This window comes from Fukomys damarensis, unplaced genomic scaffold, assembly GCF_012274545.1.
Source record: "Fukomys damarensis isolate Sample0158 unplaced genomic scaffold, DMR_v1.0_HiC HiC_scaffold_1, whole genome shotgun sequence".
NCBI classification, from domain to species: Eukaryota; Metazoa; Chordata; class Mammalia; order Rodentia; family Bathyergidae; genus Fukomys; species Fukomys damarensis.
In genome coordinates, this window is record NW_022900913.1 from 7,746,438 (window position 1) to 7,769,382 (window position 22,945).

The 22,945-nt window shown below is 43.0% G+C and overlaps 1 protein-coding gene across 2 annotated transcripts in view; it reads right to left on the reverse strand.

Annotated features, from left to right (window-relative positions):
- Ctnnd2 (catenin delta 2) overlaps positions 1-22,945 on the reverse strand; it is a 376,658-nt gene that overhangs the window by 37,712 nt on the left and 316,001 nt on the right. For both annotated transcript variants that reach the window (XM_010611978.2, XM_010611974.2), the window contains 2 exons: positions 10,181-10,391; positions 4,883-4,967 (listed from right to left, as the gene is read on the reverse strand). In XM_010611978.2, the coding sequence (XP_010610280.1) occupies positions 4,883-4,967; positions 10,181-10,391 (296 nt within the window). The remainder of the gene's footprint in view (positions 1-4,882; positions 4,968-10,180; positions 10,392-22,945) is intronic.

The following is a 22,945-nucleotide window of genomic DNA, read 5'->3' on the forward strand; positions in this document are numbered from 1 at the left end:
GGGACAGGACAGCGGGGACAGTGTTTGTTGGCCAAGTACATTGCTTCACACTTAACAGAGCATATTGGTAACTGCCGTCCATCTGAGACCATCGGGACCCGGTGAGGCAGCGGCTGTGGGTTTTGCATCAGAGAGGGGGCTGCCAGGGGTGGGGCAGGCCTGGGGCGGAGATGCCCAGGTCTCTAGTTGGCATGAAGGGGAAGGTCTGTGATGCAGGGTCGAACACTCTGGGACGTGAAGCAGAGGGAAGAGGCAGTGCTTGGGGGCCCAGAACTCCAGACCTGCAGGGCCCTGAGTGTGTGTCCAGCTGCCTCAGAGAAGGAGCTATTGGTGCATGACTGGCCACAGACCATTTGAAGAGTTTCCTGCAGACCGCACTGGGAGCGGCTGCTCCTCAGGTGCAGGAAATTGGATACCAAACACCCCCACACATCTCCCAACACTGGCCGCGAAGCCTGGAGAACCACATGTGCTCTCCCTGTGCCTGCCCTTCACCCAGAGCCACCTGTCATTCGTACAGCGACGGGCTCGGTGCCCGAGTGACTTGCCCAAGATCACGCTACGAGGCTGGGCCTTGGACTCTGGGTCACCTGAATTTTAAGTCCTGTGTTCCTTGTACCTCCTCCCAGTACTATGGCCATACTTTCAGGCATCCATCGGACCTCCAGCTTTGCTAGCACGGGATGAGTGCCCAGCCCGGGAAGCACAGCCTCCCCCTACCTCCTAGGGCTCCCATGAACGTGGAGGAGGACACTCTGCCAGTGCCTGCTGGTGACGCTGTGTGCCTATGGGACAAAACAGCAGCACGGCAATGGCTCTGGCCCTGCTGAGGTATTGGAGCTCTGCACATCTGCAGAAAGGATGACTTCCTGGAGCTTCCGGACCAGCGAGGCTGGCACGAGGAATCAACCTTGTTTGGTACAGTTCTGAAGGCAAAAGTCACAGCTACGATGTTTGTGCTTCGGGCAAGTGAGCCACCCTACAACGGAACAGCGCGCTCCGTGAGCTTGTATTTGCTCCCGACACTAAACATATTTGAAAAAAAGGGGGTGATCTGTGGAGTGGAGACAGCCGCTCCTCTCCCACCACCCACTCTTCTGCCCCTTTCCTGGCATCTCTTTCAGAGCTGGGCACGGCTCTGGAGCTGGGTTCTAGCTCCTGGGTGTGAGCAGGAGTCTGGCAGCTTCTGCACCTGCTGCCCTCCTTCACGCCCTGTCTCCCCAGGGCTTGGCTCGAGAGGAGGAAGAGCCAGACCCCGCTCTCCACCTGACCAGCTGCCGGGGGAGGAGCAGCCCGCTGGCCCAGCACCTCCTGCTGGCCCAGGGCCCCTGCCTGGCTGGGGCAGCTTCACCAAGAGGCCTGTTCAGCTGGCACAATGCTTTTCACTTGGTCTGTGTCTGAACCAGTTCATTTCCTGGTGACCTACTGCAGATACTTAGGTACTGCAGAATGATTGGTACACAGTAGTGTGTCTCTTCTTTTATCCTGTGTTCCTCACCAAATGTATGTTCTTTCATCCCAAACCAGCCATCCCAAGGTCCCCAACCATGGGGACTCATAATACCTTATTTTGCCAGTGAGCTGTTTGTAAGTCCAGAGCTCTAAAAGGCCAGGTACTTATGATCTCCTCTATCTTTCACCCCTCTGTCCTATCTGTTTCTAAGCCACACTTGCCTTTTTTTATGAAACATCCCCTAGGGGCAATAAAGATATTTTATAGCTCTCTCTGTGCTTATTACACTTACAGACTTTAAAACTCTCGGTCGTCCTTTTGCTTGCCTGTGACAAGTGTTCCCCACAATCGTTCATTTCTCCTGAGAAGAGCAAACCCAGGAGGCCCAGCCTCCCTCAAACTGAAGGTTCAGGTAACAGATGTGTTTGGGCTCCCAAGGTGTTCCGAATGCACACACTTGTGTACTGGTGAGAATACACACCTAGAAGGCCATGTCTCTTTCCAGGTAAAATCCCAAGTGAATGTGCTGAGTCCCTGGCCTCTGGGCCTGGGTCTAAGAGGACGAAGCCCATTTCTCTCATGCATCTGCTGCTGCCTTTCCAGCTTCCACCTCTCCCCCATGTATTCCCTCACCATAATGTCTTTAGCTTTGACCTTTGAATTATGCAATCTGTAAACATCCTTCATGATTTGGCCATATAATTTTCCTTCCTTCAATTCATGCTTACAGGTGTGTCCATTCTGAGGCCCGTGGGATGCTTGTCTTTTTTTTTTTTTTAATTACATATAAACCTCAAGGAAGTTTGGTTATTTATATAGATAAAGTATCTTACATATTTTCTGAGCAGCCCAGCCAGCACAGGCAAGTTAACCATCTGGACACCCGACCTGAGGTATATAATCTAGGATCTAATGAAGTTGCCAGTTAATTGTCCCATCTCTCATTTTTACCCACAGTAGCTGCTTCCATGTTGGAAATTTTCTTTGGAACTCTTCCTTTGCAAAGCTGAATGAATAGATTTGAAGTACAGATAATGAAGAGGTACAGATCAGACATCTCTCCACGGCACATGAAGTGCAGATGAAACAGTTCACGAGGAGGAACGAAAGTGATTTTCCCGCAGAAGGACTTTTCAAATGGAGAATGTTTTTGAGCCTTGCTCTTAGCAGTACGTAGGGCAGCAAGTGCAGAAGTCCTTGTTTCATTTCACAACTGCATTAATTTGGAAATGATTAAGAACAGCTCTTTCTCAATATTTCAAAATCATGGGTCAACTAAAAACATCACCACTGATTTCCCTAGCCCGTTTCCCGACTTTCTTCACAGCCCCAACATAGGAACCTTTTTGAATCATCTGTAGCTCTTGCATTTTGGTTCCATTCCTGTCAACAAAATCTTATTTGTAAGAGAAGACAATTACACATTTTGAACTCTACTGCCAACATAGGATAAAAATTAAGGTAGAAAAATCATTCTACTGCTCAACGAACAGCTTTCAGAGACTCTAAGAACTGTTTTCCTTCCATGCACAGCAATCTGAGCAGATGCATTTCAGCAAAGAGGAATCTGGAACCAAGAGAAAGCAATTTCTTTGAGGCAGTAATATTTCTTTAAGCTTCTGGGGCCACTGAGTCAGATTCACCAGTTCCCTTCTAATTTATAGCATGCTCTTCACGTCTGGCTGCCTGTTTAGCCCAAGGACCCTTGCCTGGGAGAAAACTCATTTGGCTTCTGGAGGAGTCCAAGAAGGAACTAAGCAGGGATGCTGAGATCTGAATTTCAAGCAAAATAGAGCAGAACCCAAAACATTTGCTCATCCTAACGTGCAAAATGTTCAGAGAAGGATTTAACCAGTTTAGAACACTTGTGTAACATTTCAGTCGCAATCTTTGCTCCAATTAAACACACCACCTCTTACAGAATAGGAAAACACTGAAAGAGAAATAGATAAGCTAAACTTTATAACCTTAGAGTGCAAAGCAATGAATGCTGAAGAGAAGTAAGAGGGTCTTGGGAGAAATCTAGAAATATATAATTTAGTAGAGTGAGTTGTTAAATATTTACCTTCCCCCATTAGAAGAAGACAAAATTTTCTGCTGGCAAGCTGGTCTCCCTACGATGTGGTCCCATACCCCTGCCCAAGGAGTTTGTTGTGTGCCAGCCTGGAGGTGCAGGGTGCAGTCCGAATGACGATGGCACTGCTTTCTCCACGTACAGCCAGGTGGCAGCAATGAGATGCGTGGGGCCGTGGTTGACAGAAACCCGTGTGCCCTTCCCTAGCCTGAGTCCCGGCACTTCTCCCCTAGGTATCCATGGTGTTCTCTACCACAGCTCGTTACCTCAAATGGAAACGACCCACGCTTGCTAGACTGCTAACAGCAAACAACAGCTTCTGGGAGATATCTGTGAAATAATTCTTTCCTCCTAATCAGAAAGGAAAAATTTGGATTCCGTTTTTTTAGTAGCATTTGGAAATGAAGTGTAGAACCCAAATCTCAAGATGCGGCATCTTCATCTTAAAGATTTTATCTTTGAGCACCCTGGGAATGAAGAACCCTTGCACTGTGTGGTGTGGATTCTTGCCTGTGTTGCAGGAGTGTGACAGACATTTGCCAAGCCCCTCCATGCTCTATGGCAGCCAGCGGGCCACTGTCTCTTTCCCTTTGGACAGCAAATGTGAAGTTCTCAGGAGTGAGGGACATGGGGCAGGTGACTGGGTCTTCTACTTAGTATTCCTGGGCTGCAACACTTCTAGACTTCCCAAATTGCTTTGTATAATCTTTCTGTCCCCTCTCCAAAATGGCTTGGTGAAGCTTTACACCCCTCCACACCATTCATTACTCTTTAGCCTACTGTAGAACACTGTTGTGCAGGAAATCAGGCCCATGTCCTTTCTATAAGGTGATTTAGTAGAGTTACTGATATTGTGTCATACATTTCAGAATAGCTGGAAGAAAGGACCTTGAATGTTCTCAACCAAGGAAACGATAAGCATTTGAGTTGACAGATAAGTTACATATGTTGAACTGATCATTACCAATGAGAACCTGTCCTGAAGCATCAAACTGTGCCCCATAAATATCTACAATTAGGGGTTAATTGCAAATTAAACATCACAGTCCCTTAGGTAAACAAAAAGATACTTTTGGCTAAGTTTCTCATGAGAGGGGTTCTGTTCTGTCCCGAAGGCTCATGGCTGGCGGCGGACCTTGGTATGTGTTTAGGAGATACAGGGTGAGCCATGTACATATGTATGTATGTATGTATGTACATATGTATATGTTTCTTTGTTGATTCTTATTTCAGTATCTGAGGCTGTCTGCTACAGCTCTCGGTATGTGTGACGCCTCTCTTTATGGTCACACACTGTGCGTGTCTGTGTTCTGCCATGTGCAGCTCATAAGCCGAGCAAGTGAAGCAGACCTTACCTTCTTGTACAGACTTCTCAGGTCTCTGTACTGCCACATGCTGTTGAGGACCTGAGATGCAGCCTTGACCACCTTCGGAGAGTGCCTGACAGAGAGAAGACAGGAAATGTGATGGTGAGTGGCGGGTGGGTGGGCGTGGTCACCAACTGGGCAGGAAATGTCAAATCCACATCCCTGGCTCCTCTGGCTCTTTTCTTCTCAACTGGGGAGTGCATCACACTGTCCTGCCAGTTTTCATCCCTGTTCTTATCAACACACCCCAAGGGTGAGAGACAGCAAGATACTGCAGTTTGGCAAAGAACTTTAAAATTGCAAATGCAAGAGCAGTAGTATTTAGAATTTAGATGTAGCATTTGACTACAGAATGGAACAGAAACAAGTAAAAAACAGTGATGAGCAGGGCCTGATTCAGGAGTTTGATGGCAACACTGGGTAACACTGAGTAATGAGAGAAAAGGCATCCGCTGCTTCTACGGCAGCCCAAGAGCACACACAGTGCCAGCTCTGCACCCCTGTGTGATCTGGGGGATCCAATCTCCATTGCTGCAGAGCTCACGCACAAGAAAACCCATGCCAATGCATGCACACACTTTCCCACACATGCGGAGGAAAGCACACGTGTAAGAGCCTACAAACACAGCCCTGCACGCACTTCAGGTTCTGTTCTCTGGTTCACAGTGCACAGTGAGAAAACAAGGCCACAGAAGCACGCGGACAGAGCTTCATACACTTTATTCAAGATACACCTATGAAAACCCAGCTAAATACTTTGCCCCCAGCATCAGGGCCAAACTTCATCTCAACATAGAGAAGAGGCCAAAAAAAAAAAAGAAAAAAAAAAAGAAAAAATCCATGTTGATTTAATGCAGTCAGATTCTTTGAAGTTACTTTGCCTAGTGGTCACTGATGCTATTAAGTACCTGGAAATTCTTATTTTAGTGGTTTCACAACTGGCTGCACAATTCTGTGACCACCACTGCCACTGTGCTCTATCTTAGGGCCCAGCTCACTTGTGCTGTGAAGGATCAGACAGTAGGGAGTCATAGCTTTGGGGGCCGTATATTCTCAATTCCACCACTGCATCGTGATCACCAATCCAATGTAATCAAGTGGATGAGTGTGGCCGTATACCAATGAAACATGAGTCGCAACAAGTAAGACGTGGGTAGGATCTGGCCCATGGGCTGTAGTGTGGACACCTGCTCCATGGACTCCAGGTATTGAGCAGTTTATTTTCTTTCATGAGGACATGGGTATGATGACCAGCCCGGAAGCTGACAGGCATGCAGTGGCTGCCAGACCCACCAAGCAGAATAGCTCTGAGGCTGTGAAATAAAAAATGAGCAGACAGTAGATGGGTCAGGTTAAGGTTGGATTTGAGAGTCAGAGTGAATGCACACTTCAAGGATGTGCATTTCACAGTGACATTATGGGACGCCAATCCTCACCCCATACACTGGCTGCCATCTTGGTTCTTCACATTTGTGATTTAGATCAATTCATTCTAAAGCTTCATCCATTTACTGAAGGGCAACAGTAACTGTTACTCATTATTTCTGAGATGGAAATCAGCTTTGGCTTTATTAGTTATATTAGGTATTTGAAAATGAAAAAAAGGGTTCCCATAAATCTTATTATGTTGTCTAGGAAAGATTAGCTATATTACGGCAATATTTTATTTTACTAAAATGAATAGTTATGAAATTACTTCCAAATTTATGATAGTATCATGCTCCAAATGTAATTTTAAATTCCTTTCACTTAAAGATAGAGAATTTTAGACCTTTTCTTGGATACAGATAGAGGTACATTGTATTCTTATATCATCAACACTGAACAAAGATTAAATGCTCTGTTTTGTTGTATTTTATCATCATTAGCTAGAGGTTTGTCTGTGCCAACAGTCACACAACCCTGGAGGTGCGTCTATTAGTATTCAGGTATTGATGGTGTACTTGAAACATTTAGCATACAAAAATTCTTCTGCCATGGTGTAATTTTTTTGTTTCTAATTCTAAGTTACAAAATAGAAAGAGGATGAATGTGTAATGAATAGCAGGTTTTAACCTCTCAATTAAAATGTCAATACACCACCGTGGTATAATAACTTGTGCAGGTCAAAGAAACATTACTTTGTTTCTATACTTTAATTTTGATCCATCTCTTGGACCAGTACCATAAAAACTTCTACTGGAAAAAAAAATGTAACTATTGATTGAAGGACTTGAACAATTGAGCGTTTCTAATGTGACAAGTGATTATAATCCGAACCACAAAACACAGTTCTTTCCTGACAAGTAACAGTTGAGACCGTTAATGGCTTTTCTGTCTTATGACAAAATACAGTGACACATTCAGCACTATTTGCCACATAACTGTTAAAATAAAAAATGCATTCTTGAAACAGATGGACATGATATAATGTCCACAATGGGTATTTAAAATGATGTGGAAAGAATAAGTGATCAGGACTTTCAAATGGCGAGCAAGAGACTCCCTTAACATTTACACGACGCCTGATTTTCTCTGGACCCGTCAAACCAGTGTTGGCGAGGATGTCAGCTGGTGGGGTTCCTCACAGCTGTTCAACGCAGCCATGCCAGCCACGGGACCGCAGGACACCAGTCCCCCTGGCTGTGTGCCATTCCAAGTCACAGTGAGCAGGGCGGTCCCCACACTGACCGTCAACTCGCTTGTGGGACTCATTAACATCTCTGAATGTCTTGCATACACTGAGAGGTAAAATATATAAGGACATTTGAGTGGGGAATCACAGCGAGGAATATATTTTTTCCATCTGTGTTTTCTGATTCTAACTGAAAGAAAAATCAAGTAGGAGCTGAACTTCTTTCTGGAAGCAAATATTTAAGAACAATTTAGAGTGGACACATTTGCAAGCATTTTATGAATTAACTAGGCTGACTGTAGATATTCCTACAATTTGCAATCACGGAATCATTCCCAATTCCAAAGTTCTGTTTTCAATAAGGAATTTTTATTTTATTGAAATACTTCTAGATGGTCATGGGAGTCTCAAGGCCTACTCGCGTAGTCCAGTTGTGCATTAAGTGGTGAGATTCAAGCTAACATTGGGAGCAATGCTCTTGGATTCATTTTGTTCTAAGAGTGGTGAAAAGCAATAACCATACCAAAGAGTAGGTAGGAAATGAGAAGTTATAAAATCCTTGTTTTGATCCTCAAATTAGTATACAAAAAGGAGAAAAGCTACATGGGAAAATGGAGCACATTAACTAAGCAGGAGAACTATAACGAAGGATGCATCATTTAATCTTGCTCAGCATTCCTCATTAAACTCACAAATCCAGGCTGTCGACATTGGGGGGGAAAATGGAGCACATTAACTAAGCAGGAGAACTATAACGAAGGATGCATCATTTAATCTTGTTCAGCATTCCTCATTAAACTCACAAATCCAGGCTGTCGACATTGGGGAAAAAAATGACTATTCCATAATGGAATTGTTAGTCAAGTTAAAGGATATTTCTGCGATCATCTGCAGTGAGAATGCCTTCCCACTAACAATAATCAAGTTTGGATGAGACTTAACAGGGCATTTCTGGATTAGCAACAGGGATGTACACTATAGCATCACACAGACTGCCTCTTTCAGTGGTTTGGAAATAGTTTCGCTAAGCAGTTTCCTTTGGGCACAGGAAAGATGAAAGCATCTTTCCTCTGTGGGGCCCATTTAGTGATGCTGACCACACAGAGAAGTCAGAAATCAGAGAGAATCATTGCATGTTGATTCACTTCTCAGCTCTCATCGTAACACTCAGAGAAAGTCCTGGAACTGTTTAATGTCCCTTGAAGACTGACAGATATGAAAGTGTTTTGTGGACTGTGGGTTTATTGTGTGTCTATGTGTTTATGCTTCAAAAAGTATTAATGTATTAATGTTCAATGCTCAAATTAGCAATCTCAAAGATTTACTGAAGCCATATAAAGAAGAAAATTATGTAACTTCCATCTATATAGTATAGTGTTTTATATATATGTAAAATTTAAGCCAAAGTTATATTGCACAATTATTCTATGAGCCTAGTGGAGCTTCTCTACTTGATACAAGAAAGCCTTGAAATTTTAATGCTGGATTGTTGATTGGAGCCCTTCGGAAGTCTCAGGGTGCTTACACAGAAATCAGGAAAACTTTTATCCTACATTGGTAATATTATGAATTAAGTGAAGTAATGAGATAGAATTTCCAGAAAGTCTCCAAGTGCGTTCCTCACAGTCTTTAATAATAAAAGAAAAATTATTTAGCATTTTGATGTAAAGGAATGGGGCAGCAGGGAATGAAAAGCCAAGAGGTAGACAGACCCTTGATAACAAAAGGTTTACTCTTTTAATCTTCTTTGATTACACCGAGGAACTTCCAGGAGCAAAATTTAATTAAGGTTAGTGAAGGTTTCTGTAAAAATTGACAGCTCATTGATGTAGTAGCACCCGGGCTGGTGAAAATATTTTTCAGTTACACACACACACACACACACACACACACACACACACACAAATAGTTGACTCTTAAATCACACTGAAGACATTCCCACTCGTGGCAGTACAATGGCCTAGATGCATGTCTTAAGTCTTTTTATTCCATTTCTCCCAAAGCCCTCATTCCCTGCTGCTCTCTTCTTTCTACCTGGGTTGCTGCTATTCATCCTTTTGGACTTGATTAGTGAACATTCCAGGAAGCATGTTATGAGAACCTCTCCCTCCTTCCTGGAGTAGAAAGTATGACCATAGTGACTTGATAAAAATGAAACACTGGCCCCAAATCGCATAGCTAGTAAGAAGTATGCTGGGTTAGAGCTGCGCTCTCTCTGAGTGCACTGTGCTCTGTCTTCTCCCGTGGGACGAGTTCCTATGCGGAACTGAAGCGGCACAGAGACAAAGGACAGGGGCCCATAGCACATGGACTCACAGCCCCACAGGGCCAATAACTAGATATTGTCATATGTCCAGGCGAAGCTTGCCGCTGTCTCTCCCATGTGGAAAGGGACACCTCAGCATGCAGGCTGTACTGTCAAGTCTACCTTATCAGTCCCCAAGACTTAAGTTATTCATCAGGTTAAAATCAACAGTAAGATCAGGTTTCAGGGTGGAGTGGGAGGGCTGGAAAGCATTTTCCATTTCCCTTCTCCTGATTACGGGAACAAAGGCTTTCCAGGGTCATTCAACAGTGCTACCCACAATCAGAAAAGGACAGGCACACTTAGAAGCAACTCTACCAACAGGCAGAGGTACCAAGATGTATGAAGTCATCAACAGGTCACTTACTTATCTCCTTTGCTTTTGGAGATGCCAACCAACTTCTCGATGCCTCCAGCATCCCGTAAGGCCTTGGCGTTCTCCATGTTCTTGGTGATCACTTCATGCAAGGTGCAGCAGACCGCTGTCACAGTGTCATCTGACATGGCCTTGCTGGCTGCGTTGTTGCTGTTGTTCCCACCGGGAAGTCTGTGGACCAGGTCTCGCATGGCATATTTGCCTGTGGAAAAGAAAATGAAGAGAAGAGTTGAGGAGAAGTCAAGGTGGAGGCAGAGAGCAGAGGGAGAGGAAAGGAATTCAGGAGGCCATGTCAATGCACACTTTTTGGTTTCCTACCTCTAAATGTTCTCTATGGGGTGATCAAACACACAACTAAGAAAAGTAGTACAGCTGTCCCAGGGTATCCATGGGCCATGGGTACCAGGAGTCTCCTCACCCTAGTGGATGCCCAACACTCTTACATAAGTGGCACCTGCATAGGCTTCCTCATAGCTGCAGTCATCATTAGATTATTTTTAATAGTTAAAGCAGTGTAAATAGTTGTTATTCCTTATTTTTTTGTGAAATAATGATAAGAAATGGAAGTCTGTGCAAGTTCAGTACAGCTGCCATTTTTGCAGAATATTTTTGGTCTGCAGTTGGTTAAATCCAAGGATGAAAAAACCATGGACATGGGGGGCAATTGTCTTTCCTTACAGACAATGTCTGGACTTTGGTACCAGAGAGATGTCTCTTGAGTCATCGAGCAAGTTAGTCGGTGCTTCTAAGCCTCAGGGTATTTCTAAAGATAATGATATCTAATTCATGAAACTATTTTCCAGATTAAGTGAGCAAGCGTACACAAAACATTTGACAGACATTGATTAACAAAGACACAGGGCCCAACAGATGTTAACTATCACTAGCAAGTTCTTGATTGATGTATTTGCAAAAGTCCAGAAAATGTAGCAATTCTAACACAGCCCTCAGAACCAGCTTAACACATGCTATGGTGGAGCCTACAATATTTAGCGGGAGTGAAACCACAAATACATGGGGAACGAGATCACATATGTGAGTTCTGAGCTCTGCAAAGCAGAGAGAAACCTTGAAAATGGGGGAGAGGAGCTCGACAAATACTTCCTAACAAGGCATCCTTTGTGTTCCAGTAACCTTGTCTCTCTGATGGAATTTTATTGTATGGCTCTATAATATAACATTTACCAGCAGGGCATGTTTTTATTCGTGTGAATAACAAAATAAAACCCAACTCTGCTTCCTTAATTCACTTTATCATTATTAATCTTGCTACTCCCACCGATAAAGGTACTTAACAATGGCGTATTTATGGAGTACTTTTCATTTACAAAGCACTTTAGGCACTGCCAATGATTCAACAAGGCAATTAATTTATCCCACCTGCAGCTTCCAATTCTGCTCCTTTAATTTACTTCTGGAAGTAAGCAAATGGGTGCTCGTAGTTGGCTGTTCTTGAATATTTCAGGTGGAATTGGCAAGTACACAAAGTTTGATCCCAGCTTCTCTTCCACACCCCCAGGAGACATAGGCAGCCAGATCCTAAAAGCTATTTGACATATTTTACCTTCACCACATCTCTCAGTGATAGTTCCAGCTAAATCCTCTACTGCACACTGCCTGGGGCAGGAGCAGGACTGCACGGGTGCAGGCAATATCTTAATTGTAGGCGGTGATAAATAAAACATAGTCCCTAGTAATTTTGGTATCTGCTCGTACCCTATGTTTAGGAGGCTTATTTTAGCTTGTACAGAAAATGCTGATGTTTAAATGACTGAAATAGGAAGTGTCTTCATTCACTCCGTGATAACAGCGGAGGGAGTGTCTGACAAAAATGGCTTGAAAACCCCATGGGCAGAGTATTTATTTTTTAATGGCAGCACTTAAAGAGGCTCAGAGAAGGTACTTTTACTTGGGTAGTCCGCTGCGCAACTGGCTTTATCTGTTTGTCATGAAGTCAGACCCAGCCCCGGCTAAGAGTTTACTTCTGCTACGTGCAGCACGCTGGCGGCTGTCAGCTCCTGCACCCCTACAAGGCGTCAGAAGGCAAATCTGAGGTGCACAGAAGCCAGAAGACAGATGTGTTCTTTTTTCTTTGTCTTCATAGGGGAAGCGACAGAGGCACGACAGCATGAGTGAAAAAATATTTCAACCTTTCATTATGCATATGGGGAGTTCACACTCTTGACTGGGTATGGAGGGTTCTTTTTGTGATCTTGGACATTGGCAAAGGTGGAAAACACAAGTGAGGAGAAAGAGAGGGTGTGGCAGCGGCACTCCTTAGTTTGGGCCGCCGTTGTCAGGATTTAAATTGCGTCTGGGAGACCTGAATGTGTGGCCTCATCGTGAGCTCCCGGGCTGTGCGTCCCGAAGGGACAAGGTGCCCCTGTAACCTGCAGGTGGCAGTATCACCACCCAAGGAGCAGCCTTTTCCTATCGGCCGGACGCACTGTACAAACTGTGCCAACACTCACTGTCCCTGTGCCCACACCCCGTGGAGGACCAGGAGTCCTCCCTGTGAGCTGTTTCCCACTCCTGGGCCACTGGGGAAACACTGCAAATGGTTTATTCTTCACATTTCCAGTGGAGTTCGCTGACATTTTGTTAGCAGTCAGATACATTCCACTTAATCTATTTATCAAGAGAGACACATTTCGTCTATGTTTTTGATCATCTGAAGGAAGAAACAAATCAAGTAAAATTATTCCCTTAGGAAGAAGACCTATTGGCAGGGGCTGTTAATTACTTTGAGGGCATAATTTCTTCAGCCTTTATGTGCTGAAAAAAGTTGTCTTCTCACATTAGAATTTGAATCATCCCAGGAATTTTAGGTAGCAAGGAAGGCTTTTTATCTATTTCCAAGTTTTTAGAAACGTTGAGATTAATTGGGGAAAAAAAGAAAACATGGCACATAGAATAATTACAGCCACAAGTGACCTTGTTTGGTACGCTTGTAACAGCACCTCTGGAAGATGGAAATTCATCCTCCCTGGACGGGGCTTGTTGTGGAAGGCTTCATGGAGGAGGTGGGCGTCTAGGATGGGTCTGTAGGTCAGGGAGCAGCAAGATCAAATCATTTTGTGAAGAGAATTCTGGTGCATTAAGAAGGAAATTTCAGTACAATATGACTGAAGGTGGGAGAGACATGCTTATTGTATTGACAAGGAAGTTCTCTATTCTGACTCCTGTGGAAATTATCAGCACTATTACGACTATCAAGGTAGTTTGTCCCTATAACTGTTCCATGTCCCAGACTTTTTGTTTTCCATACCTTTCTAAACGCTCAGAGAAGCTCAACAGCCATTCTTGGTACCCAGTGAGAATTCTGGCTCCCCTTTTCTCTCAACCAGCGGTCACTTGTGGGCCGGGGACCTGATATTTGTCACAGGGAAAAGGACTTAATGTCCTTTCGCGTTTCAGCAGCAGTGTGAATCGAGTGGGCCCAGCTTTTCTTTTTAAATCTTAACACCATCAAGGTAATCAAAGTGCTGATGCCTTTCCCTTTTGGAGAGAGGAATGTGTGTAGGGTGAGCTCTTCGGGTGAATAAGGAGGTGGCCGGACCAGCAGGTGGACACCGCCTCTCTGGGGACCTGGTGCAGAGACAAGCTGGAGGTTCAGCAGGGCCAGGCAGTTCCAGGGCCCGGAGCTCAGCAGAGGTGTCGGGGGCACGGTTGCTCCACAGAGCACGGACCACAGGGCTCCTTCTGTGGGAGCACGTTGGGAGGTATTCTACATAAATGTGGGGAGAAAGTCATTTCACAATTAAATTGTGATCAGGGCTGTCTGAGGCCTTAATGGTCCTGTGATGCTGTGACGCTCAAGGGCAAGACGACATCAGCTGAAGGCATCCTGGTTCTCTGAGAATGGAGTAGTAATACAAAAGGAGAAAGGTTTCAACTGGAAGGGTCAAATTCCTTATCAGCTCAGCTCGTCCCACCTGCTGTTGTAAGAACATTTTTTTCTGCATCTCACTGTCCTAATCAGCATAAACTCCTCATCCACCACCTAAGATCCTCATTAGCGTAAGATCCTCATCGTCTAGGATTAGCACCACCCTCCGAGTCCCAAGTCCTCTCATACCCGCTGTGAACCATCCCCACAAACAGTGATGAGCTCCCAGTGTCTTTGTCTTTGCCTGCTCTGCGGCACTGACCTCCGGCCTCCTGTAGACCTGGAAATGACACAGGTCTCTGTTGTCTTTTTTCCTTCAGCGCTTTCTCACTGTCCCCTTTTCTGAGGACCTGATTGCAGTTCCCATAGGGGCACCCAGCAAGCAGAGGGGAGGTGCAGGTCTCAGAATGAACTGCCCAGGCCCCAAGCAGGGCCAGCTCTCTGTCTTCTGGTTTAACAATAAGAAAAGGGCATGCTACCGACTGAGAGCCCCAGAATGATTCATGTTGATGGTACAGGTGGCAGGCGACCGGAACAGTTCAGGACCCAAACATCGAGGCTCCGTGACTACCAAGAGGTGGCCATGGTGGGGTGGAAGACAGGAGAGCAAGCCTGATGGAGATGGCAAGGATGGAATGGCGGGACTTGGAAACATGAAATGTTGTGGTAGGGAGTGAACACTGGTAGCAGGACTTTGGGCTTGTTTGCTCCCGTCTCTGTGTTGGGTCTGTGATTGTTTCCATTTCTGTTCTGCACTAAGCATATTTCTGTACTGATGAGGGCTACCACTTAGTCTCCTGATTGGTGGCAGGAATATTGAGTTGTGGTTTTATGGTTTGACCATCTGCACACTATGAGGTGACAGACAACAGCGAAGTCACTTGTGTCCCTGTCTACTCTGATTATGGATTTCACTGCATCTCTCCCTCTGGGTAGCTTGTCTTTCCTGTGCACCATTCTATACCCAGATGCTACAAAGTGATAAGAGAAAGGATCTTTTATTTTTAAGGTCAGGTGGAATATAAAGAACAATCTAGGATCAGCCTCCCCATTTCTAGAGCTGCTAAAACTGATCTACAAGTATTTGCTGAAATGCTCAGAAATTTTTTTAAAGCTATCTTTGCAGTAAAATCAAACCACATATTTACGATCTCACCCATTTTGAATGTATCATTCAGCAATGTTAAGCCAATATCACTGTACAGCCATCAATCATATCCAGAACTCTACACATCCTGTACAACTGAAATTCTTACCCATTGTCTGTCCCCCTCCCTCATCCTATAGAAACTCCCATTATATTTTCTTCTTTTTTTTTCTGGTGCTGGGGATCAAACTCGGGACCTTTCACTTGCAAAGCAGGCGGTGGAACCACTGAGCTAAATCCCTGCCCCCCCATTATATTTTCTGTGAATCTCAATTTGACTATTCTAGGTCCCTTATATAAATGGAATCACGGTGTTTGTCTTTTGGTGACTGGATTACTTCACAAAGTATTTAAGGTTCATCTATGCAGCATGCTTGTGGTGTACAATCATGTGCTCACCACATTCTGCTCACTCATTCATCTGTGGATGGAAACTGAGTCGATTATTTTGACTCTAGTGAATCATGTTGCTATGAGTGTGGGTGTACAAATAGCCTTTCATTGTCATTTGTGTCTTTCAAGCTGGAGTTAGTGTCTTGTAGACAGCATGCAGCTAAATCATTTTTTATGCACTCTGAAAATTTCCATCTTTGCAGCATTGAGCCATTTACATTTAAAGCAAGTACTGATAAGGAAGGATTTAATTCTTGCATTTGCTATTTGCTTTTCATGTGCCTCATTTCTTGTCATACCACATTATTGTCTCCTGTATTTAGCTACATTTTTTTTGTAGTGAAACATTTTAATGCCCTCCTCATTCTCTTTTATGTTCTGTAACTACTGTGTGTGTATGTGTGTGTGTGTGTGTGTGTGTGTGTGTGCGTGCGCATGTGTGAGCTTGAACATGCATGTGTGGCTACCATGGGTGCTACATGAATTTGTATCATTAACTTCAATAGCATAAAAAAACTCTTCTCATTTATAGTTACATTGTAACCCTATTAGATACTGATGTTACAAAATCATATACTTGTATAATAAGTGTCATTTCTGTTTTAACATATTAGTCTCTGAAATTATGTAGAAAACAAAGCATGGAGTTACAAACTGAAGTTACTATAAAATTGTCTTATAGGCTAATAACCTCCCCCTCCACTGAAACATATTGGTCTCATAAATTAGGGAGAAAAAAAGAAGTGGAACTCTAAACCACAATGATATTAGCTTTTATAATTGCCTATGTATTTATTTTTACATAAGTCTTTACTTTTTATTTTAACTTTGAGTTACTACCTAGAGTTCTTTCATTTCTGCAGGACTCCTTTAGGATTACTTACAGAAAGTTTTAGTGGTAATGAACTTTTTAAGGTTTTATTTACCTGGGAATCTCATAAATTCTCTTTCACTTCTGTAGAACATGTTTGATGGGTATGGAATTCTTGGTTGATAGTTTTTTTTTTTCTTTTAGCATTGTGAATATATCAGCCCACTCCCTGCCAACCTTATGATTTTAAAAGAAAAATCTGCTAGAATCTTGTTGAGGATTTCTTGTATATGACTTGCTTCTCCTGCTAGTTTCAAGATTTCTTGACATTTTTGCTTTTGGACGATTTGATTATAATGAGTTTTGGTATGAGTTTCTCAAATCTCATCATATTGGGATTTCACTGAGCTTCCTGGATATTTAGATTCATGCCTTTCATCAAATATGCTAAGTTTTGAGCCTTTATTTCTTGTAATAATTTCTCTACCTCTTTCTCTCCTTTTCCTTGTGGGTTTCTCCCTGGTATCCCATAGGTTTCATTAATCTTTTTTTTTCTGTTCTTCAGGATCAATAATTTCAATTATCTTGCCTTCAAGTTTGTTGATTCTGTTTTCTACCTGCTCACTCAAAGCTGCCTTTGAATTCTTTTAGTCAATTTTGTCATTTAAATTATTATATTTTGCTGGGGTTTTTTTTAAGTTTTTTTTTGTCTATTAGATTTCCACATTTTGTTTATACATAATTTTCTTGACTTTTTCTGTGTCTGCTTTTAATGATCTGAGTATTTTTGAGGGAGTTATCTTAAAATCTTTGTCCAATAGAGCAGCCATATGGCTTTTCTCAAGGAGAGTTCCAAGGAGAGTGGTCAGTTTCTTTCCTTTGAGTTGGCCATACTTTTGTATTTTTTGCAGTCCTTGATTGCTGTTGAAAACTGAAAACTTGAGTCTATTGAGGTAGTAACTCTGGAAATCAGATTCTTGTCCTTCCTTGGAGTTTGCTATCTTTCTCTGTTTGCTTTGTTTTGATTGTGTTACACCATCTCCATACTGAGAAGCATCCTACAGTACAGATTTAAGGTTCCTGCAGTCATTTTCTGAGGCCATGTCTTTCCCGGGATCTGCACAACTCCCATATATGCAACTACTTTTGAACATTCTAGTTTTTAATGACTGGCTTCCAGAAGAAGTGAAAAGTAATTAACTGGGAAGGTGGGTGCCAACCTTTCAAATCTCCTGGAAGCCAGCTGGGCCAAAGGAGAGGGACTTGCAGTCATGCAGTGAGTGTGAGCATACGTAACAGGGGTGCCTGCCTCTGGCTACATTTCTGGGATTGGATGGAGCTGTAGAAAAGCACAGATCCCCAGAACATGGGTGACAGGGTCCTTCATGCTAGCCTTGGCTTTTGCAGCTGCACATAAGCTGCTCTAGAGCACGTCCTCACTTCCTGCTACAGGCTGAGTGCTGGGTAGCAACTGCTGAACCAAGAGCTGACACTGATCTACATTAGCCACAGTTTACTGTTTCAGTGAAATTTGCAACTCCTCCTCAGTACACTCCAAAGCTTCAGAACAGTTGTGTCAGACAGAATCTGTGCACGTGATGGTTGTCTAGGTGAGGAGACAGATTCTGGTGATTTCTCATTCTACATTATCCCTAAGTCTTCTCCCCACTCCAAGTTTACTTTTTTTTGAACAGCTGAAGATATATGAGTGAAAAGCTGATTTTCCCATGATTGGGCATTGGAGGGTAAGTGTGCAAAGAGCTTTTCTCCCTGTGTAATGGGAGCTGGCAGTTCTCCAGTGCTCTGCTGACCTGCAGTGTAGCTGACACTTTTTATCTCTCTCCTCTGGGAACTGTCTGGAGCTCATTTTATCACAAAACCAGTCACTTGTGTGTGATAATGGTGTCTAATTTACACTGACTGTCTTATCATCAAAGGGGAGAAAAGATACACAAAAGATCTATATTCTAAAACTCGTTTCTGCAGCTCACAGACAAAACTGGTGAAGCACTGAAGTAGGTACTGTTTGGTTACTGAACAAATCTGAATGTTTTTGGATGAGGAAAAGATCTCTTTTGGCTTGTCTGGGGATCTCTGACCTCTGGGCACATGTAGAAAATTCTGAGTGCACGATGCTTTGTATTTCAACAGAAGACAGACACAGTATTTCTCAGCAATAAAAAAGAATAATGCATGATACAAACCAGCTCCATCACAACAGTGCTGTACTAAATTAAAAATGCCAGTTGGAATAGGGTAAATACTGTAAGATTCCACATATGTTGCACTGTTGAAATAAAAGAATTATAAAATGGAGAACAAATTAGTGGTTACCAGAAGCTTGGGATAGTGGGTCAGAGAGTGACTCTGAAGGGTGGTAACACAAATACCGCTGGGTTGATGGGATGGATGTACAGAATATCTTAAAGGCTGTGATGGTTACACAAATCTACATGTGTCAGAAGGACGCTGTGCTGTATGCACATGTTGCAATTCCAACTTCCCAATTTCAATATTGTATCATAGGCACATAAGAAGAAAACATCAAAAGAAACTGGGTGAAGAGGACATGGAGCCTTCCTGTGCCATCTTTGCAATTTCCTGTGAATCCATAGTTATTTGAAAATAAAATTATACACTAGAAAAGTCCTACTGAAACACAGAAATGTACCAGGGAGATATAAAAATGATAATAAATGATGTGTTGACAATAAGATGTTAATAAACTTTAAAGTTGGTCCCCTGGTTCAACCCATGTTGGACTTGACAAGTATTACAAAAAATAGCACATGTTTAATAGGGTTAAGTTCAGTTATAAACACTCCCTGAGTTCTTCAATTCACCCAAGAGATTGATGGGATTTTTAAATGTGTGTATAAACATTTTCTGTGTCAAGAGATTGGTGTAACCTTTATATTCTCTAGGTGAAATTGATAAATGGAGCTTCTGATTTAATTGCCTTAGGTAAACAATTAAGTCTCTCTATATAACACTGCAACAAAAGAACTAAAAACATTTCAATAAAAGCATAGCCTCAGAATGCGTTAAGTTGTTGGTCCTTTGGGAAAAACATTTCTCTCACAAAAGCTTTTTTCAATGTGAAATGGAAAGAAGTTTAGCACTGAATTAAATTAATGGCCTTGGTTGCTATGTTAAAAATGGTGAAGCACAGAATTAGAAGTTGATATCAGATTTGTAAAGAAAAAGGAAAAAAAAATAGTGCCAAGATGTTGCAGGATCTTTAAGGACATTTGAAGAAGTTTCAGTACTTGGTACTTAAGGTAGAAAGAGTTTGTGTTAGCCAAGTTGAACCTTGCAAAATCAGACTGGTTTGGTAATTTTAGGGTAAAAACAGAGATATGTCTTCTCCCTGATTCTGTCGTGTCTTAAATCTCCTGTTAGCATAATCTATTTTATACAGGATCATGCTTATTTCCTCACTTGTGAATTAAGATTGACTATGTAAATTTCTAACTCTGGTTTTATTTGGTAGATAAGCTGACACTAGTTTTAAATGATAAAATGTAATCAGGTGCTCATCTCAGTAGAATTTTAATAACACGTTTGAAATGGTTTGTTCTTCTTAGCTTTATATAACTCTAGAAATTCTCCTAACGGAGTCATTCCCTTTAACTTCTTCGGGTAAAAATTTTAATGTCTTCTTTTTGCTCGAACACTGGCCATGGACATGTGCAGACCCACACACTTCAAAGATGTGTAGATTTGCGGCTGTCCTGACCTTCTCAGTGAGCACACCCACGTCACCTCCCCTGAACACAAAGGGGAGGCAGGCTCTGGGGGATGCTCTCCATGAGATTGTGTGTGTGTGGGTGGTTTCCCGGCTCTTTCTGGATCTCTGGCACGTGATGTCACTCTCTGGTACAGATCTGGCCTGCTCTACATGGGTGACAAAACAGAACTCAGCTGTTGTGTCTAAAAGTTATCCCTGGTGTGAGTAACTGATGCTTTATGTATCAGTATTCTACGGCTGCTGTGACAGGTCCAACCAATGCTGAGTAGTTTAAAACCATGCACACATTTATTATTTTGCATCTCTGTAAGTCAGCAGTACCAATGGGTCTCATGGGGCTATGATCATGGTGTGGACAGTGCTGCATTCTGGAAGCTCTCTAGAGAACCCATCCTCTTGCCTTTTCCGGTTCTGAGAGGCAATCTACATTGCTGGGCTCTGTCTTTAAAGCTATGGAGAATGTCAGTGGAATCCTCACACCACACTGCTCTAACCCTCCGGAGGGCCCCCTTGACCCTTCTTCCGATTTTCAGGACCTCTGTGTTGACACTGGGTCTGTGGGGACACTCTAGTTCTCTCCAGTGCAAGACTGGCAACCTAAATTCTCCTTCACCAGGCAAGGCGATACATTCACAGATTTTGGAGATTAGATGGAGATATCTGTTATTCTGCCTGTCACACTACTGGTAGAGCAGTTATAAAATGATATGAATGTGCCTCTAGGGTAAAGAAATTTGTTTCTGTTTACAAAGGAGACTGTATAACATACAAATATCTAGATTGTGCTAATATCTTAAAGAAAATAAAACCAGATATTTGGGGGTGATCCATACAGAAAGTTTGAAGAGAAGTGAACTTCATTTGACTTGATTTATAAATGCCTGCAAATAGTGGATTGGAAGAAAACAACTAAAATTTATTAAAACCTTTATAAAGTTTGCCTAGTGTTGATGAGTTTATAACGAGACAGGAAAGACTGGTGGGTTCTTTACTACAAATGTTACCAAAGTGGTACACAAAAATAATGAAGTGTAGCCAGGAGTGGTGGTGCATGCCTGTAATTCCGGCACTTGGGAGGCTGAGGCAGGAATACTGCTGTGAGTTTGAGACAAGTCTGGGCTACACAGTGAGTTCTAGGGCAGTCTCAACTACATAATGAGACCCTGTCTCAAAAACAAAGCCAAGCAAAACAAAACATAATAATAATGAAGTGTATGAGTCCCCTTTCCCATCACTTGGATACAATACTCAGCACCCAGAACTTAGGAGGGGCTTAATTTGCCTCATCATTTCAGGGGATTTAGTCCGTGGTTAACTGGCTCCAGACAGAAACATCACTGTGGAAAGCACTGGCAGCGCAAAGCTGTTTAGTTCACGGCAGCTGAGAAGGAGACGGGGACACAGAGGCAGAGAACAGAGACTGGGAGGCAAGACCGTCCCCAAGGTCCTGCCTCCACGACACACCTGGACACACTCAGAAGTGCGCTTTCCTCCCCGGCTGGGTGGCTCCCAAGTCAATCAGGTTGACACTTAAGCTCAAATGTCACATAAAATTGGCCCTGCATTTCTCTTTGGTAAAATGGCACACTGATCTTTCAATATATATTTTGCTTTCAAGCAGAAACTGTGAAGAACAGTATGGGCACAAATACCAAAGGTTTTCTTCTCACCAAAATACTCCTACTTGAGATCTTGTCAATTTGGGGGTGTTTTTGTTCATCCTTTCAATCACTCTAGCAAAAATTTTCTCACTTGTGAAAATCTTTTAAATTAATATTTGGCAAAAGATTCTTACTTATGAAAATGCTACAGTTCTTAATAACTGATGACTTTTTTTTTGGTGGTGCTTTATTTTAAATATTATCACTCTGAACCAAGCAGAAATTAACATTTTGTCTTTGGCCACTCAGGACTTACTGCGTTCATATCTTGTGTCCCTTGATAGTACTTTTTTGAAATTGCCTTCTGGAAATGCATATCCCGTACCAAAACTAATAAAACTTAAAGGAATCTTTTACATTTGGGGCTTTCCAAGACACCAAGCATGTTTTTCTATCTCACCTTACAAAGGATGCAAAGATAATTAGATCATTAGATATGTACAGCACTCTGCAGGTTTTAATGTAGTTTAGTACCATGGTGAGCACTGTCCTGTTCATAAGGATCCAACACAAAAAGGCCTGGCATGAAAAGAAAGAAGCTCAACTTCCCCCAGTTATGATGAGTAAAACATCAGCATCATGGTTCTGCTTCAGCAGCGATGGACCTTTCACACACACAGAAGCACTGTCCTGTCACACAGTGGCTCAACGGCAACCGTTCTTTTAAGAGACAGATTTCATTTACAGGTCCTGAAGAGCTGTGTCAGTAGGCAGTAACTCTGCCCCTGGATGGGAAACATTACAGACCCCGGAGATTGCTCAGAGCCCTTACTGTTCACAATCTACACTTGGTCTCATGGTAACCAGTGACTGGCTCTTAGGACACCTGTTCACCTTGATGTCATTGGCTAAGATGTGTAATATGACCACCGCTGTCCAGCCTAATCAGCACCAGGTGGTTCTGCTGTTTTTCTCTCACCAGCCTAAATTCCTGTGCTAAAGCCATGGCTCAGCCATTGTGTCTTCTGGAAGAAGCATCCAGGTAGCCTGACTAAAGGGCTGGAACAGGTACCTTGACACCTACAGGCTTAGCAGGGTGTGGTGGTGCAGGCAGGTAATTCCAGCACTCTGGGAGGCTGAGGTAAGGGGGAACACGAGTTTGAG